General features: G+C 36.8%; 1 protein-coding gene across 1 annotated transcript in view; it reads left to right on the top strand.

Annotated features, from left to right (window-relative positions):
• The window catches only part of LOC119070900 (delta-1-pyrroline-5-carboxylate synthase), a 54,420-nt gene extending 35,037 nt beyond the window's left edge, over positions 1 to 19,383 (top strand). Inside the window, exons 7-12 of the mRNA XM_037175429.1 lie at positions 11,495 to 11,683; positions 13,668 to 13,860; positions 15,283 to 15,524; positions 18,038 to 18,800; positions 18,861 to 18,996; positions 19,062 to 19,383. Of these exons, the coding sequence (XP_037031324.1) occupies positions 11,495 to 11,683; positions 13,668 to 13,860; positions 15,283 to 15,524; positions 18,038 to 18,800; positions 18,861 to 18,996; positions 19,062 to 19,188 (1,650 nt within the window). The 3' untranslated portion in view covers positions 19,189 to 19,383. The remainder of the gene's footprint in view (positions 1 to 11,494; positions 11,684 to 13,667; positions 13,861 to 15,282; positions 15,525 to 18,037; positions 18,801 to 18,860; positions 18,997 to 19,061) is intronic.
• The last annotated feature ends 755 nt before the right edge of the window (positions 19,384 to 20,138 follow it).

Below are 20,138 nucleotides of genomic sequence, written 5' to 3'. Positions count from 1 at the left end.
TTAGATGTTTCGCTTGTGATGATTTTTATAATGACTTTAGGCAACTGAATACTCATTTATCGTAGATTGCATTACGCGTTTTAGAGTTTGTATTTTAATGAGTAGGAAAACAGCCGGGTAAGGAAAAAATGGATTATCCTGGTAACCTCGTTACTGATATTTAAAAAAAAAATGGGGACGGTGGTGCATATTTACAGCAACTTTTTGACTTCCCCTCTTTACTCCAAACTTAGATACTTGGAATCTAAGCATCCATACCAGTTCAACGAGATATCACAATTTAAAGTAGGTTTCGATTTGGCTGAGATATTGAATTTCAAAATTTTGGTTTTTGAATGAAAATAAGCAAAATTTAGTTTTTTCAGATAAATGAAATCGCCTGAAATGAAATCCAGCAACTCCTAAACGTTTCTATATATTCCTGAAATTTTGGTTATAGGCTAATAATGGCCCATGAGAATTTTCAAAAGTTGGAGAGAAACCATATCTTGGGAGCTGGAGCTCCCCAAAGTCTCCATACAAATTCCATATAAAAGCCAATTTGATATACGTGTGTGTTGTACATAGAGGTAGACTACCTAGAGGAATTATGACCGGAATTATGACTGAAATTCATTGAAAAATTATAACACACACACCACTAACACGAAAACGTCAACTTTGCTTTGCTTTTGACATTAAGAGTCCCGAGTACTGTCTGCACACGGAGCTGTCACGCACACATTCAAATATATGATTTTTCATTTTAACTTCCACTATGTTGGTTCCTAAAATTTGGGATTACAAATGATTCCTCTGCACTTCCTAACTTCCATCCGTTTTTTTATGGATTTGGGTTATGAATGAGGTGTTCCAAGGTTGGTTCCTAAATTTTGGGATGACAGATGATTCCTCTGGCAGTCCCTAACTTCTATCGGATTTTTTGATGGATTTGGGTTATTTTTGATATAAGTTCGGTGTTCCAAGGTTGGTTCCTAAATTTTGGAATGACAGATGATTCCTCTGGCACTTCCCCTCTTCCATCAGATTTTTCGATGGATTTGGGTTATTTTCGATATAAGTAAGGTGTTCCAAGGTTGGTTCCTAAATTTTGGAATGACAGATGATTCCTCTGGCACTTCCCCTCTTCCATCAGATTTTTCGATGGATTTGGGTTATTTTCGATATAAGTAAGGTGTTCCAAGGTTTGTTCCTAAATTTTGGAATGACAGATGATTCATCTGGCACTCCCTAACTTCTATCGGATTTTTTGATGGTTTTGGGTTATCTTCGACATGAGTGAGGTGTTCCAATGGTTCCTAAATTTTGGGGATGACAGATGATTCCTCCGGCACTTCCTAACTTCCGTCTGCTTTTTCGATCTATTTAGTTACCGGTAAATCACTTCACTGAACAAACCACTGGGAAACATATGAAACGTGAAAACCGTTTTACGTTTTTGGTTACCGGCAAATTTAGACTCAGTTCCCGGAAAGAAAAAATTATTTCTATGTCCGAAAACAACCCTTTTGTTTCAGGTCAGACCACCTCACTCTTCAAAATAAAAATTTAGAAGAAATTACAGAATCAGTGGATTGATTAACTATTCGGCCGGTTGAATAATAAATTTTCGAAATAAATGTGTGTCGAGCTCAGAGTTAAGCACGGAACGATTATTCGCACTTTAAATTTAATAGGTCAGGTTTCAGATTTACCGAAAAAATTGTATGAAAATTTCAGCTAAACTTTCTAGGTTTGGATATATCAGGTTCGGGTCAGGTCAGGTCTTGCCATAAACAAGAAATATTTCTTTTCGCAGCTTGTCGAAACGCTATGACTCGAAACAGTGAAGTATCCCTTGATCTGGCTCCGAAATTCAGATCGACCTGGAAATATCTGATGCTTAACTGACCTGACCCGAATTCACCTAAAATCTAAGGATCTAAAATCTAGAATCTGAAATTTCAGGTAAATCAGATTGCTGGTATATCTGGGATTTTTTCCGGTAATACCTGAAATCTGACATGCCTTACCTCAACTTTTATTGATCCTTAGATTTCAGGAAATTCAGGTAAAAAATAGTAAATTTGGGTTCCATGGATGAATTTTCTCATATGCTCCTAGCATTACCACCGAAAATATTTTAGAGGTTGATGAAATGAAAATAGGTGCTGCATTTCTCTCATACAATAGATGCAATCCGTCGGGAAAATGATTTTTTTTAAATAATTTATTTTGGTTCTACAACCAAAATAAAAAATATTCGCATCATTAGAAACAATTTAAAACGAACGAATTTTTTTATAAATTCATTTCTAAATTATTTCTCACTCTCGAACCAAACGAATCGACATTTTTGTTAATGCTGTCTAGGAGACTGTCAGCAGACTGTCAGCAGGCAGTAAGTTGTTAACACCAATACACGTTTACAAATACAAATTGAAATGTCATGAATATAAAGCGATAACATAGCCGTACTAAGAAAAAGTCGATACATTTTGTTGACACAGTGTTTCGCCGTTTTTTAAAACAGAAAATGTTGTGAGTTTTGATTTCACTTTTAGCCACCTAAAAATGCGTTTTTTCCATATATCGTTGAACAACTTTTGTCTTAAAATAAGTCAACGAATCGAATGAATCAAAAAAATTAATACAAATTTTTGATTTTCCTGCCGGATTGTACATGTACGTTCCATGTATCAAAAATAGGATCGTTTCGTACATTTGACTTACTAGCGTTCATGCCAAGAACGGTGCTATTTTAATGTCCACTTTTATTGCAAGTTAACTGGTGAACTTCAATTATTAAATTCCATCACAGCGAACAAACATCAACGTCAATTCATATTTTAATAAAAGAAAACATATTTCCAGGCTGGGTCACAGTTTTAATGTGTAATTTGCATGAGTGGCTATATATCGTCGAGTATGTTTCAGAATATTTTAATATTCGAAAAAGTTTCTTGCATCGAAACAGATTATTTTGCGAAGAAATTTAGGCTGCATTCCAGAATAAAAGTTTTCTTTGACATAGTTGAATGTATGAATATAATATCCCAGCTACACGAAATGAAATTAATGAAAAATGTTAAGAAGCCGGTAAAGTTATAGTCGGAACTATTTTTCTTTTTTTTACTTAAAAATAATATTTTACAATTCAAATATTGACATAGCTTAAACTTATGTTCTACAAGTTTTAAGTTCATAAATTCACAGAGCTTTCAACGTAAATTTTGTCGCTGCTCGGTTATAACAAATTTAATTTCGTAGCAACTAACGAACTGAAAATGTCGGAAAACAACTCACTTTATGTATCTTATCGCAATGACGTCGATGTACCAGTTAAATAATAGCTCAACATTGTCCTATTCACATACATACATTGCCATTAAATTTATATATCCAGAACAATAATTTCTGAATTCATATGTATCCCAGCGACTCAACACTACCACAGCGTACTCCATTAATAAATAAAACTCATTGCAGGCACAATTACTGTTATATTTTCCATAAGTCAATGTGTCATGACCGAACCATATACGGTGTGCCATTCACTAAACTCATTATAATGGACCACATTCCGAGAAAACAGCATGTTCTGTGTTCGTATCACCGTGTCATTGTATGAACGTTAGTTCAGGGGAATAAATATAATGAGATTTTCTAATTATCGGCCTCTAAAACACAGTTTATCGTTGCATTCAAAAAGTCGATCGAAGGCAGGAATAATAAATAACATCCTCCTGGTATTACTCGGTGCACAATGTTTTTGGCATTTTATTGTAACATTGAAATCAAAGAGCTAAAACTGTAACGCTAATGCATTTTTGATGAAAATTCAATTATTAATAATTGCTGTGGGAATGTAATGGAAAGGAAATTAATTACAACGTAAACAACCATTCCTCCAGTTGGTGGGCAGGAAGCTAATACGAAAAATCATATCACAGTGTCAGAGAAATGATTTTTAAGTAAAAAAAAGTCAAAGTTGTAGGAGACCAATATTTCCCTTTTGGGTAGAATGAATTTCATGAATTCATGAATTTCGATGTGTGCAAGGAGCTAACGCGACGACTTGGACCTACTTTTTTTGGGTTCAACATCGTGCTTTCTTGAAGTTTTTCAAACTCTTCAAGTAAAATGATTTCTGAAGATATTATGCATGGACTGCTATATCATGGAAGATCTTAAAGAAGTGCAACAAAGGACGCTGAACTGAACCCCAAAAATAGTTCACTCACTGATACTGTTGCCCAAACGAAGAAAAATGTATTCATGTCACATATTCCACCGTAGTCCGCTTTATTCGACCGGTTTCAAAAGCAAGCTTTCAGTCATTCTGCACTTTAATAGTTTTAACACGCCGTGGTTCAATAGCTAACACAAAATTAAAATAAACTCAATGCAATTCGTTTGGATGGTGTGTGAATCTACACAACTCATTTTGAATAGCATATTAACTTAGGTATCAACATATCACGATTCCATCGCTGCATAATGGAGTACTGGTGTACAGCACACGATGTAAAGTTTTGTTTATTTTATGAATTTTGTACAGATGAAGTATCCAACAATATTTGCTTAAATTGTTAAGAGGCATCGATGCTTAGCTAAACTTTTCTGTGCCAATAGAAGAGTTTTCGTATTGGTACAGAAGAAAGATATGGAACACGTTTATAATGGAATTAGGGTACTTAGATCATCCGTCAGTTCGTTTTCTTTGTCTACACTATAGCACCCTAACGTGAAAAAAATATTTTAGAACTTTTATCCATTCGAAATATCTCTATATCATGTACAATCATTGAACATTGACTACTTTCCTTAAGAGGCACCGGTACTTACCTAAAGTTATAGCCTATATTTGTGTGTCTCGTATTTCATTTTTGATGATATCTTTTCATCAGAATCCTTTTTGAAAAATGTACGACCTCAATACCGACCACGAATGTGTTAGCTTTTAATAACAATTAATTTTGGTTGTATTTGTTTCATAAACTGCTCTGTTTTCTCAGAGGTCAAACACCTGCCACCAAATCTATTTTCTGTTGAAAGCTTACACATTCCTAAATTTGCTAGTAGCCCGACCTCGATGCAAAATCTTTATCATAAATAGTTCTTGCTGAGAATCATACATGGCATATTCGGTATTAGAGGTGTGCACCGCCGATTTTACGCCGGCGCGCCGCCGATTTTTTGCTAAATTTTCGGCGCGCCGCCGCCGAAAAATAATAGCTAACGCCGCCGCCGCCGCCGATTGTATTTTCGTCGCGCCGAAATTTTATACGTTTAGTGCTTTCAGAAATTTTAATGGGCGACAATAAATATAAACTTAAATTGAAAAATATATACAAAAGTGTGTGCCTGAGTACATGTACAAGGTTTTAGCAAATGTTTATCGCTCTTAATTTATAAGTCAGGTTTCTATATGCTGCTATGTTTCTATATGCGTAGAAAGGAGTTTTTTGTTAAAAAATTTTTGTTGAAACTTTGGGTTTTTCTTCTTACTTGCACTGTACGACGGTGATTTTGTTTCTGATGCTACGATAGGGTTATCTTCGAAGTAGCTTTCTATAACGTATCCTATTTCTATCAGTAGATGGCAAGTGTTTTATCCCGGCAAAAACTCTTTCAGAGCAAAGTTGGACGCAGTCTACAGTCTATATGTGTGATAACTTCTAAAACAAGTGATATCGCTAGAGGTGACGCTGTCAGCGTCGTTACGCAAAATTGAATTTCACAGCCAATTAATTGAAATTAGCTGATCTAGTTTTCCAAACCATTCGCCAATTATTTTTTTTCAGAAAAAATTTTAACCAACAGAATTTTGACTGAAAAATTTTCAACAAAAAATTCTGCGTCGCATGTGGCAGATTAAATGTTCTCGTAGGTTTGTCCGTGAGCATCTGCCACTTTGCGACGCAGAATTTTTTGTTGAAAATTTTTCAGCCAAAATTCTGTTGGTTAAAATTTTTTCTGAAAAAAAATAATTGGCGAATGGTTTGGAAAACTAGATCAGCTAATTTCAATTAATTGGCTGTGAAATTCAATTTTGCGTAACGACGCTGACAGCGTCACCTCTAGCGATATCACTTGTTTTAGAAGTTATCACACATATAGACTGTAGACTGCGTCCAACTTTGCTCTGAAAGAGTTTTTGCCGGGATATCAGTCGTTTTAGAAGTTAAGTCGGAAGTTGACGAAAATTAGAGGTGTGTGCCGGTTTTAAAATAGTCGGCGGCGGTGCGCCGACTGGTAAGGGATCGGCGGCGGCTAAATTATTTCAGAACGGCACATTGACTTAGTGTCAAACTTCGAAAGAACTCAGCTGATTCGGTTGTGCAGTGTTGCGAGTTTCGAACATTTTTCAGGTTATTTTTTTCGAATCAACTAGAGTGTTGTTAATTCTTGGGAATAAAAGAAATATTTCACTTACACAGTATTGGCTAAGGAAAGGTGTATAATTTGATTCTCACGTCTTACATTATTTGCGCATAATTACATCACACAAAAATGACTATTCGAAACTGGCAGCACTAACATCACCGACGACTAATTTTCGGAAGCACTGAGTATTCGGAACAGCTGTGATTTGTGAACTGTCAAATTTTGTTGATACACCGTTCGGTTTGTCACAATTATTCTGGCGCGATCAATATTTTGATTCTGATATTTGTGTAGCTTTTGGCCATTGTGGACTAACCAAACATATGCTATATTTGCCAACTTTTTAGTGCATCATAATGGACCTTGATTGTAAGCTTCGATGGTATTTGGGTTGTTGTGTTGTAACATTTTGTGTTTGTTTGTTTAAGGTTACATTTTACCAAAAAAATCTGCGTCGCAAAGTGGCAAATGTTCAGGAACAGACCAGCAAGAAAATTTATCTGCCGCATGCGACGCAGATTTTTTTGGTAAAATTTTGGTTGTTTCCAGTCAAATTTTTTTTTGGTAAAAATTATTTGGCAGATGATGAGAAAAACTAAGCCAGCTTGTTTGAACTAATTGGGTGTAAAATTTAATTTTTGCGTAACGAAGCTGAAAGCGTCAACTCTAGCGATATCATTCATTTTAGAAATTGTATTTCAAAGACTGCGTCACACTTTTCTCGAAGAGATTGTTGTTGGGATATCAGTCGTTTTAGAAGTGTAATCAACACTGCTTTTTATAAGTTTACAGTTTTAATTCAAAAATTTTACGAAAATCGAAAATTTGACGAAATTCCAAAATTTGACGAAATTCGAAAATTTGACGAAATTCGAAAATTTGACGAAATTCCAAAATTTGACGAAATTCGAAAATTTGACGAAATTCGAAAATTTGACGAAATTTGACGAAATTCGAAAATTTGACGTAATTCGAAAATTTGACGAAATTCGAAAATTTGACGAAATTTGACGAAATTCGAAAATTTGACGAAATTCGAAAATTTGACGAAAATTGAAAATTTGACGAAATTCGAAAATTTGACGAAATTCGAAAATTTGACGAAATTCAAAAATTTGACGAAATTCGAAAATTTGACGAAAATTGAAAATTTGACGAAAATCGAAAATTTGACGAAATTCGAAAATTTGACGAAATTTAAAAATTTGACGAAATTCGAAAATTTGACGAAATTTAACGAAAATCGAAAATTTGACGAAATTCGAAAATTTGACGAAGAAAGTAATTCTCTATCTGCCACCATTCAAGAAATATCTCCAAAACCCCAATTGACCCACCCATTTCCAACTTTCGACATTTTTCGCAAATGCCCTTCTTTTCTACTCGTAAAACTCTGAGACTTTGCCGAAGAAAGTAACTCTCTATCTGCCACCATTCAAGAAATACCTCTAAAAACATTTCCCATTTCCAACTTTCGACATTTTTCACATATGCCAATGTGTTCTACTCGTAAAACTCTGAGACTTTGCCGAAGAAAGTAAATCTCTATCTCTCATAAGCCAAAAAATATTAGTCCTTTCATCCTACGCTCGAGTAGCTCAAAATTTGGTCACTCTGACCACTCTAGCTCAACCAAATCTGCACCAATTTTTCTAATTATTTTTTTGTTCGATTCGTGTGGCGAATACCTTTCATTTGATGGGTCACACGCCCCTGCAGGTTTCAATACAGCTGAGCTACAGCTGAAAACGCGTTCCCGACCCTCGAAAACCACACGCAGAAACCACTTCGAGGCCAATAAAACAAAATTCTGGTTTTTCCTGGGGTAGTGGCGTATCACATTTTCATTTTTATGCCCACCCCGAGGTTCCTGCAAAATTTCATGGAGATTGGCTGACTAGTTTCCGAGATCGACCGTCGATAGATAGACAGATAGACAGATAGACAGATAGACAGATAGACAGATAGACAGATAGACAGATAGACAGATAGAAACATACAGAGTAAGTTGAAAGATTTTGATTGTTTGGAAAACGTTAATTTGGTGCATTTTCTATCAAAATGACCAACTTCAAAACGATGTATCTCCGGCAATTTTAAAGTTACATAGTCGAGTGATAGCTCGTTTTGCTCGTATTTGAAGCGCGAATAAGATAGAATAGGATTTGTGGTGATACAGGCCAAAGGAAAGAAACTTAAATTCTCGCCTATATATAGTTGCCGCGTCTCAAAAAATTTTCTTCGTTCTTTTTTTGGAAGTTAGACTGCGTCAAGTCCTCCGCTATCGCTCCGGACATGATGCATATTTTTAAATACTTCTTCTTCTTCTTTTTCAGCCTGTTTCTATCCACTGCTATCCATTGCCATTTGCTGCCAGTTTGTACCTGCAATATTCTTAATTCCGTTTGTCCATCTCTCTGGTGGTCTACCTATAGCTCGTCTTTTATATGGTCGCCATATAAATACTAGTCCAAAGAAAAAGTTTGCTGCTGTCTTGGGAAGGGTATCGATGGATACTACTGAGGATGGTCAGATCACGCTGGCCCGAGACCGCCATCGATACCCGAGGTCGAAACAGCATTTGTCTTTTCTGTATCCTCACTTAACGTGAACTCTTGGGTACGTTACTCTATTTTCTGTGCATATAAGAGGAAGAAGAAGGAGAACAAAATTCAGTGAATCAGTCAAAACTACTGTAATTGTAAAGTGGCAAACTTAAGACCTTATGTGGAATTTGGGTGGAAAATGGCGCAAATCACGTGTTTTAGGAATTTATAAAGTGGAAAATCTTTCCGGTTTCAAGTTTTTTCGTCAAAAAGACGAGACACGGGTATCTTTATTTTCAATTTTTAGCTGCTTTATTTAAAAAATTTGGGAAAAAAAATCATTTTGGCGTAGTCTATGCACTTATTACTTATAAATTTAAGTTTATCTAAATCTCTTATTTGCGAAAACCTTCTACTACGATCTCACTCCTTCATCGAAGATGGACTAAAGGCAACGGGAACGGTTATTGCATAAATCGAAAGATAGTAGTAGTGAGTTTGCGTAAATGACATAAATTATAAGTTGGAAATAAGAAGCCTGCAGAACATCTGGTATGAAGATGTGACTTAAAATTTCCAAATTATAATTTGACTTATAGCTTACATGTCATTTACGCAAACTCATTAATCATTCTTGGATTCATTAAATTAGATGTTTTCAAAATAATAGGTGATTGTACATTGTACACAATATAAAAGGTGAGATACGCCTCAGTTGATTCCCCTTGTATAAGTGGTTGATACTTCAGATTACAAGATAGTAAGATTTCAGTGTTCGGAAAAATGATTGCGCACGCTTTTTCAAATGTTTTTGCATTATTTTCGAAAGTTTAGATTTTTTGTAAATTTATCGGCGCGCCGATCGGCGCACCGCCGCCGACTATAAATTTCTTCCGGCGCGCCGCCGCCGATCCCTTACCAGTCGGCGCACCGCCGCCGACTATTTTAAGATCGGCGCACACCTCTATTCGGTATCATTGGAAAGCTTAGACTTCAGGCTAACTTTAACAAGGTATATTGTGTTGAAATATTTTAACCGGCAAGGTATGGGAGTAGCCAAAGTTCACCGAGGGTAGCAAAAAGTGACTTTTCTAAAAATGTACCAAAAGAGACCAATTTCAAATTTTTATTATTGTTATTCGAAAGAGCACATTACCCTAGTCTAGAAACGCTATTAAAATGCTGGATCGGGAGCTTCGTCGAGGAGGCATCACTCTTGAAGAGGTGGAATTTTCGACTTTCAGCTTATATTGCTCTGCGACCAAATGACCGTGATCAATAATTTTTACATGGTTGTTCTTAGAATTTGTCCCTCTACCGATTACAGTTTCAAACGCTGGTCCAGCAACTTCCGCGGAGCCAGGCGACGATATTCCTAGTTCTCAGAAACGGCTCAGCGGTTGCGCCTGCAACATGTGCCGTTGGATAGTACGCGCCTCCCCTAACTCAGCTATGAAAAGAACCCAGATGGAAGTCGACATGTTTATTTAAAGTTCGTTCAGCCCCACCGTGGTATAGACTTTTCAACAAAGCATCCATTTTTCTTAAGACGCATCCATCGGTGTTTTTCTGAAAAGCATACATCTGGGCGTTTCGAGGCGAATTCTACATTCTACTAAGTTCGCCGCACTCGGCTACAACCAAAACCTCCGATGGGTGTAAGAGTAATGTTACAGACTCTCAAGTGCTGTTAATTGCTCGTAAACTAACAAAAGTAGTTCTTGTGGCTGTCCCTTGACGACATGGATAACATTGCAAGTTAGTTAACGCTAAACGGAGAACAGTGATCGAATCGATTTTTTACTTGAAAATTACAAAACATCCATGTGGTCCGCGAGGAACACATCATCGGAACACGTTCAAGCGCTCTCCGGCCACAAGTTTCGAAGAAATGAGGTGGTGATGAAATTTTTATTATTCTTTCAAATCTTTCGAAGAATAGCTGTAAAGAACCAGTCTCAAATCAATATTCTTGTAGAAATACTTGAACACAATTCGAAAGGTAAAAGCACCAACTTATAAACTCATTCAAATACACCAAAATTTTACAAGTTATTGTGCTATGTACTCTAATAACTTCAGAAACATTTTAGTATGTGTCTGCTAAAATCGATAAATAAAATTGAAATATTAACTCGTGTATCATACGCCACAGTCGAAATACATAATGCGCTTAATTACCTTTGTTGTGTTCATGTTGGAATAAAATTTAGGAAGGAAAGGATGTGTTGTAAAACACATATCGCTTATCGTTTATAGCACAGAGAATGGTTTTTGTGTGCTGTGTTCAAAGCAGAGTGTATTTAAAACATTAATATTTTAGCAGAATGTAAACATACCCAGCGACCACACACATTTGTTTTGATTAATAACTCATTATGCTGTTATCATATACATTTTCATGAGTTTGTACATATCCAAAAACTTTTTTGTCATCATAAAACATTCAATTGAATTTCAATTAAATTCCCCATTTTAATAAGTCGACATCGACACCATGGCCACTGATGGACATCGACGAACAATTTGTAACGATCGCAATTTCACGTAAAAAAAATACCACAACATTTCTATTGCAGGGTATAGCAATTAAAGACAATGACAGTTTATCGGCAATGTTAGCCGCTAATATCCAGGCTGATCTATTGATTCTGATGTCGGATGTGGATGGAATCTACAACAAACCGCCGTGGGAAGATGGCGCTCGATTAATACACACTTACACATCGACGGATCGCAATTTAATTCAATTCGGGACAAAATCTAAGGTGAGTCATTTGTAATTTGAATTTCGCACTTTTTGATGTGGCTGATCATCTTTTATGTCAACAATAATCGTGATCCGTATAAATTTAACCCACATGGGTTGCCCATTTTTCTCTCCCATTTCTGCCGTTGTATGAAACGCCAACTTAATGAATGCTCGGAACGGAATCGGATTCGGTTAATTCGGACCGAATCTAAAATTTCAGGTTTAACCCGAACTTGACCTGAATTTGAGATTTCGGCTACAACTCGAATTTGATCTGAACCTGAATTTTGACTTTCGAGTTTGACCTGAATCTGAAATTTTTCGGAGTAACAAAATTTTGATACCAAAAATTTCGAATCCAGGTCAGATTTGGGTCAAACCCGAAAGCGAAAATTAGGGTCGAACCATTACAGGTCACTTTGGGTTTGAGCCCGAAATAAAAAATTCAGCTTCCGGTCAAGTTCGTGTTGAACCTGCAATCCTAAATTCAGATTCCGGTCATTCTCCATTATCTGAACTAAAACAGAACAGGTCAACCCAAGCCTGTTCCCAGCCTTATTAAACATACAGCTAAAGCTGATGTAGTAAATGTAGTGACAAATTTGACTTCAATCCGTCCAAAATACTTATATCAAATCAAGTAGTAGATTCGATAACTACATCAACATTCTGCGCGAGTTTAAGAAATGGTAAGTCGCAAGAAGGCTTTAGATTCGTGCCAATTTCAATCATGATATTTATTGAAAACAAATATTCTTCGGTGTGCAACAAAAACAGATTCCAGACTTCCGTTAAATGAAATTTAAAGTGTTGACATCCATTGAAATCATATCCGAACTATTAATTTTGTGTCAGAAAAATATAGTGAATATCAGCTTCCTTGAATTAAGAGTTAATATGGAAATACTGTGAAAATGGTTTTTTTAATGAGAAAATTTTTAGATTTGTACAACCGCAACACACAAATTAAGTTTTTTCCTCGTAAGTCAATTACATTTTTCCTTCGTTGCAACGGAATGCAACGGAGTAATTTATTTAGAACCATGCATTCTCGTATTTACAATAATGACTGTTAAGGCCGGAATAATATTTGTTTAAGGGTTGTTACAGGGTTATACAGCATAGCTTTAATGAGTTAACGGCAAGCGTATTGGTGTTTACAAGAGCTCACCCAAGGCCTCAATTCTCATACGTTCGTAACTTTAAGAATTTGTAACTTGACAGTTGAACTTGAACTTGACGTCGCCAAAGACGCCGATTCTCATGAATTAAAGAATTCGTAACTTGACATTTGACATCTTAAAAGTTATGATTCGTATGTGTAGAGTGGACTCTGAGCATTAGATTGAGAACTGTCAAGTTACGGATGTTTAAATTCACGAGAATTGGTGCACTGAGTTCATCTCTTTCTTTCGTCATTGTTGTCGATAAAAGATGGCTAGCCGTTTCTGAAAGGTTGTCGCAACCTGACGAATGTATGTTTCAATGGAAAATCACAACAGGCCTCAAGTCAGTCATGTTCTGTTTAAAATTCTCGCATTCGCTGAGTGCCTGGGAAATTTAATTGTCACAATCGTCACTAGATTTGTACAGAAAAATTATTATTAAGTTTGAAGCCCCAAATCGATCCAGTCACATCCAAGGCCTTCAGAGGTAAAAATGTACCGAAATTGAAATACAAACATTGTTCTTCCGTTCGGTTGATGAGCCCACCAAATGTCAAAAGGAGCAATCTCGATCAATTTTGGTAGAATCTCACCTTCAATGACCTTGTGACCTTCCTAAAAGGCCTTGGTCAGTCCCAATCCCATAGTTTTTTTTGGACCACTCTACCGTACACATTTCGATGAACTCATGCTAAAATAAAACCTCTCACAGTCGTAAAAACCAACACCTTGCCTTTTCCCTTTCATAGCATAAGCGAGCATAGCAAGTAAATATAAGAAAATTATGTGAAGAGTTTAAAATCAAATAAGAAAATGTATCATTTTAATCAACAGGTTGGCACTGGTGGAATGGATGCAAAAGTAAGTGCGGCTACTTGGGCATTGGACCGTGGTGTTAATGTTGTTATATGTAATGGCACTCAAGAAAAAGCTATTAAAACCATAATTGGTGGAAGAAAAGTTGGAACATTTTTCACTGAGAGTGCTGCCGGTGGACCAACGCCAGTGGATACTCTAGCGGAAAATGGTAAGTGGTTTGTTGGCAGACATGAATGTATATGTTTTATGTGATTTGATTTGTAGCTGGGATTCGTGCGTAATGAATATTTAATGTTGAAGGAAAAGTTTTCCCTTCCGTAAAATGCAAAGTTGAACCGTGAAATCGGTCGGTGAAATCATTTAGTTAATAAAATTTATGATGCACATCTGCAAATTCATTGGTAGTCGTGGGCATGCCACTTTAAGTAACACATTGTATGCACTGCACATTAGTTATGAATAGTTAAGTTGTGTGTTAGCAAAATACTTTTCCGATTCTCTAAACAGGAAGACATTACCACATCACAGGTATTAGTAGTAATACACGTCACACAAAACTTTTACGTTATTAATTTATGAATGTTTCCTTTCGCAATCTGCGTTCCTCGAAACAATCAAAATTTTAATGAGAAATAAGTGAACCGTTTTACGAGTGGAATCTATGCATGGATGCACTCGTCTACTTCCAATGTAGTGTTCATTGAGCACACATTTATGTTCCCACCACAAAATAAGCACACAAATATGAAGTCGTCACTGCACTAGTTGATGGCTCGTGAAATATAATATCACATTCCGTAAAGTTTCGCGTTGGGGGGTTGTTCGTAAATACATTTCAAGAAGAGCAACGAATGATGTCTTATATCCAGCGATCCTAAAACTTTCGAGAAACATCATGTCTATTGATTCGATTCAAATAAAATCAGTATTGGAGCCTAATAGAAATGGTTAGTCATCTTATATTGACAATGAGCGACGTGCGACGACCTTTATCTAAGGTCCTTTTATACGTACAGCCAAATGTTTGATAATATTGAAGTGATAGATTTTGCATGAAATGTCATTGGAGATACACAGTTGAAGTAACAGATTTAAAGATAATGTTTGGTTACCATTGCCGCATCTAAAAGGTAAAGGATTTTAGACATGTTGCGAATAACATATGCGTCAGTTAACAAATGACGTAGTAGATTCTCATAATATGCCTGCACAATTCTTCAGAGTTTTATAGATTAAACTGTAAGTTGCATGTTCACGCATATTACTTTAGGATTGTCTGAAATTTAGCTGTAAATGTGTTTAAATGGTTCGTAGGGCTAAAATCAAGGGCCCTTATTCTTTTTCAGAATTTTCAAATATATTTTAGCGATCGGGAGCAAGTCGTTCTGTCAAATGTACGCACGCGTTAGTGAGAGCGGTTCCCCGATTTTAGCGCCCTACAGATTTTCAAATACCCAGAAAAGTAACTTGTGAATGTTCTCTTAACAATGTACGTTCTGTAAATCTTCTGCTGGCAGAGTAGTATTCCACAAACACATTAGCTAATGTTAGGTTACGTCTGAAACGTGTATCGACAAAGTTTTATACGGAAAACAATTTTCATAAATTTTAATATCAAATTCATTTACAGCACGAGTGGGTAGTCGAATTCTCCAATCGCTAACACCTGAGGAACGTGCCGCAAGCGTGCACACATTGGCTGACCTATTAATTACAAAACAAGCTCAAATACTCGAAGCAAACGCGAAGGACATAGCCGACGGAACGAAAGCCGGATTAGCCAAACCGCTGCTATCCCGATTGTCCCTCACATCATCGAAATTGAAAAGTTTATCACTGGGACTGAAACAAATCGCTGATTCCAGTCATCAGGTAAATATCAGCCATTTTCGTGCTGGCGAATAAATTTTGCGTGGGAAGAATGAGATTTAATTTGATATGGAGGAAATGTTAATGTGACATTAATTGTTGTTATAATCTCTTGATAATGTCAACAACTTCCTATATACAATGGAGGTGATGTATACATATTGTTCACATTGAAGCGTGCTCTGTTGATTCGAATAATTTTATGTTGATCCTCACAAAAGCTTCTTAACTTAAGATTACAGTCTTCCAGTTGTTGTAGCATGCATTGTTGCCATTCATTTCGAAAAGGCGTTTATGACAAAATCTCAAAGTCGTTAATTTGATGAAGAGATTGGAGTTTTGTTTCTTTGAAACTTAATGAAAAAAGATTACTTTTACGGCACAACAATAATTGTTTGCTAAACGTATTTCGTATGCATAATGTCAGTAGTGAATCGTTCGTAAATTACGTACCGTAATTGCTTTGTTTCTTTAATCGTTTCCAGAAGGTTCGAGTGAAATTCCAAACTTTTGTGTTCGAAGTAGTATATCGGCCCATCTCAAAATAACTTCATAGTCACTGAAAGATCTTCCAATATATCACTTTAGTTGAAGAAACTAGAGTCAACTGCTGTGATTATTAAGGTGGTAGTAGGTTGGTTCCCATAATTCCATCACTCCACCATCTTTCCAATTCTAGAACATTAGGATTATTCAGATTTTTTTGGGTTCCTTCATGGAATTTCGGTAATATTTTAGTGGTAGTGGGTTGGTTCTTTCACAGCAATTACGCTACCGTTTGAGCCAACTGCTGTGGAGGAACCAAGCTACTACCACAATAATCCCGAAAGTTCGGGAAGGAACCAGTAGGTGAAGCGATGGAATTATAGGTACCAACCAACTACCACCTAAATAATGCAGAAAGTCCAGACAGACGGTAGCCCGACAAAAACTGTAAAATTTTATAATTCTACAAGTGGGAGCATTAGATGAGGAAATCCTTTTCGCCATTCTTTCTCATTTGAATACAAGAAATCCCTGAAATAACGATATTTGACGCACTTAAATCGATCAATTTCATATGTTACACGTAAATTTCTACGCGTTAGATGTACAGAGTACGTATCAGAAGTAAAATGTTTGTTTCACACGTACAATGTACATCGAATAATTCACTTTTTTGAGTGTAAATGCAGAAAGGGGACATGTCTTATCAGCGAATTATAAGAAAAATTAAATTTTATCTTCGTTTCCGATAGTCTGCCCATGTCAAGTGAAATTGTCGGATTCTTCAGAAGAAAAAGCCTCGTCAGCCTATAACGGGTATGCAGCTAAATATATCAAATTTCATTGTTCTTATAACTCGCTAATTGGAAATGTTTGCTTTCTGGATTTGAAATGTGTTCTTCTAAACGGACTTGCGTTTGCTAACGCGCAGGCATGATCATGAGATACCAACAAGGAACGGGCAGACATGAATTAATCGTTTTTGAAGAAGTTTTGAAGAAAACAGTTTCCCAGCAAAGTCTTTCATGAAATTGTTTTCTGTCCTTTAAATCAAATGATTTTCATTCCGACGAAAAGAAATCGTCCAACTTATATTTCTCGTGCGAATAATTTCTCTTCTGCATTATGTCTAAAAATGCTGCATTTTAAATCATTCAGTCCGTTACAGTTATATTCACCAGCGAACAGCTCTTCGTTTTTATACTTCACGCTTTTCGGATATCAACCCATATCCACTTTAGAGTGAACCAACCGCGGGTATAAAAGTTTTAAAACTGTCTAGCGTATAACAAATATATTTGCCGCTTTACTCTCTCAGGTGATTTAATGTAAAATTTTGACTGCAAACGATTTACCAGGTTGTTGTGGTTTCGTTGGCCCGTTTGTAAAAAATTGCCGCACAGTCGTCGTTTTGGATGGTAGAAATCATTTCTGAAATAAATTAAACTCCGTTCCGTATGTGTTAGCTGTATGGGCCACGAAAGGTAGGAAAGTTTTTCTACAACAATAAACCACTAACCACTCATTCCTATAACGGGTTAGACACTAAATCAGCAGCAATGATTTACGGTGCAAAGTTTGGGTTAGTTGTTTGTCTTCAAACATTAGTCATGATTGGTAATCTCACGTAAATAGCAACCAGTTGTTCTGCTGTTTCCAGTCTATTCGTACAACTGTTTTGTTGGTCGTAATTTTCGTTACATAAATGATAAGGAATTAGTTGTTATTCGCCCGGACCAGCAAACAGATGCAAACTAGCTTTGTGTGTTGTTTCAGTTTCGAGAACAAAACTTAACTGCCATGCAGCCAAGCAGTTAACTTTGTGGCAAATTTGAGGTATAATGTTGAATTGCTCTGATGGGTACAGTTGAAGTTGCGAATCTTTCAAAGTGTTGTCTGAAAACTTTTATTGAATGTGCAACGTGGATGTTATACATGCAATTACGTTTCGTAAAGATTACAGTGCATAAGACCAGCACAACGCAAAGAGAACCATTTGTAATCGCATCTCTTCTCTCATTTGTTTACAGAATGTGGGCCGAGTCTTGCGTCGAACTAAATTAGCAGACAATCTTCAATTAACCCAAGTCACTGTTCCCATCGGAGTGCTGTTGGTTATCTTTGAATCTCGTCCGGATTCTCTACCTCAAGTCGCATCATTGGCAATGGCATCGGCGAACGGTTTACTGCTCAAGGGCGGCAAGGAAGCATCTAACAGCAATAAGGCACTCATTGAATTGGTCCAGGAGTCGCTGGCAAGTGTTGGCGCCGAAAAGGCAATATCGCTCGTTTCGACGCGTGAGGAGATCAGCGATCTCATTTCAATGGACAAACATATTGACCTGATCATACCGCGCGGTTCTTCCGAATTGGTGCGCTCGATACAAGAACAATCTCAACACATTCCGGTCTTAGGACATGCCGAAGGCATCTGTCACGTCTATGTCGACAAAGAAGCTGATCTGACGAAAGCATTGAAAATTATTCGCGATTCCAAGTGTGATTATCCATCCGCTTGTAATGCTATGGAAACATTGCTGATTCATGAGGACCTTATGGAAGGACCATTTTTCGCTGATGTTTGCAACTTAATGAAACGTGAAGGGGTTAAGGTGTACGCCGGACCGGCCTTAAGTCAAAATCTAACTTTCGGACCACCGCCGGCGAAAAGTCTGAAGCATGAGTACGGATCGTTGGAAGCTACAATTGAAATTGTTAAGAATCTGGATTCAGCCATCGACCACATTCACAAGTATGGCAGCAGTCACACCGATGTTGTGGTCACCGAGAATGGTTTGTGTGCGGTCATAGATTGTCAGTGGGGGTGATTTCAACTCAATAATTTCATTTCAGAAAATGTGGCCAAACATTTCATTCAGGCGGTGGACAGTGCATGTGTCTTCCATAATGCCAGCTCCAGATTCAATGATGGCTATCGCTTCGGTTTGGGTGCAGAGGTTGGCATTTCGACAGCTCGCATTCATGCTAGGTATAATGCCACACTCTTTTGCGGTGACGTTTTTCGAATCTAATCTCGGGGTTTTTCATTCACAGAGGACCCGTTGGCGTTGAAGGACTGTTAACAACTAAATGGATTTTACAGGGAACAGATCATGCGGTTACCGATTTCGTTGAAGGCGGTGGCCGAACATATGTCCATGAAAGTTTACCAATTCATTGAATGAATTGGCTTCGGCGCAGCGTAAAGACAATGGAAAATCAAATTTCTTTATTTTTGTATGCAATTTTTAAGTGTCGAAATCAGAAAGGGTAATTGTTGTATGTCGAATCCGATTTGTCTTTTTTTTTTTAAGTTATATTATCGTGCCGTATTTGCACTAGAATTATTATAAAAATTGGATTTGTAAATAGAAAACTTGTGTTGTGTTCATTCACGTATAGTCCTTCGCCATCATTACATATATGCAGATTTATATGATGCACGACACTTATACTCATACGCGTTAAACGAACCTAATGTTCTCTTGATGCGAAAAGGGGACCTTTATTGCCTTTATTTTTTACGTTGCGATTTGGCAACGGACTAAATGCAATAATAGAACTCACCCAAAGCGCATTAGTCTACGTACCTCCCAGCTGGAAAACCTACAAATAAAACGATAAAAAGTCAGAAAATTGAAACGAACAAAGCCATTTTGCTTTTCCCTTTCCCAGGGTGAAGTGAAGTACTTTGAGGTAAAGAAGCTGTTTCGATCTCGGGATTCAGTAGCAGTCAGAGACTAGCGTGGTCTAGCCATACTTAGTTGTTTCCACTGATTCCTTCGCAAGACAGATGTACACTTTCGATTGAACGGGTTTTGAAAGTTAACATAAACAATTGTCATCTGCAGATGGTAAATTTTGACATTCTTCACGGTTCAGTTGAACAACTTTTTTTTCGAAAAGTTCTTAAACATGGGGTTTTCTTGTTAAAATGATTGGGGTGATCCTAACGATTATTTTTTCCAAAATTTAAAATATTTTGCCCGGGCCTTCTCGAGAAAAGTTGATTTATCTTTAAAAAAATGAGTCCAAAATGGCCCTTTGTGAAATGTTTTCTACTAGAAAAGCTCGTTAATGTATTTTTTTGGTTTTATAAACACATATTTAAGAAGTAGAGACTCAAACCTT

This window comes from Bradysia coprophila, chromosome II, assembly GCF_014529535.1.
Source record: "Bradysia coprophila strain Holo2 chromosome II, BU_Bcop_v1, whole genome shotgun sequence".
Taxonomy (NCBI): Eukaryota; Metazoa; Arthropoda; class Insecta; order Diptera; family Sciaridae; genus Bradysia; species Bradysia coprophila.
This window is presented reverse-complemented; position numbering and strand designations above follow the sequence as displayed.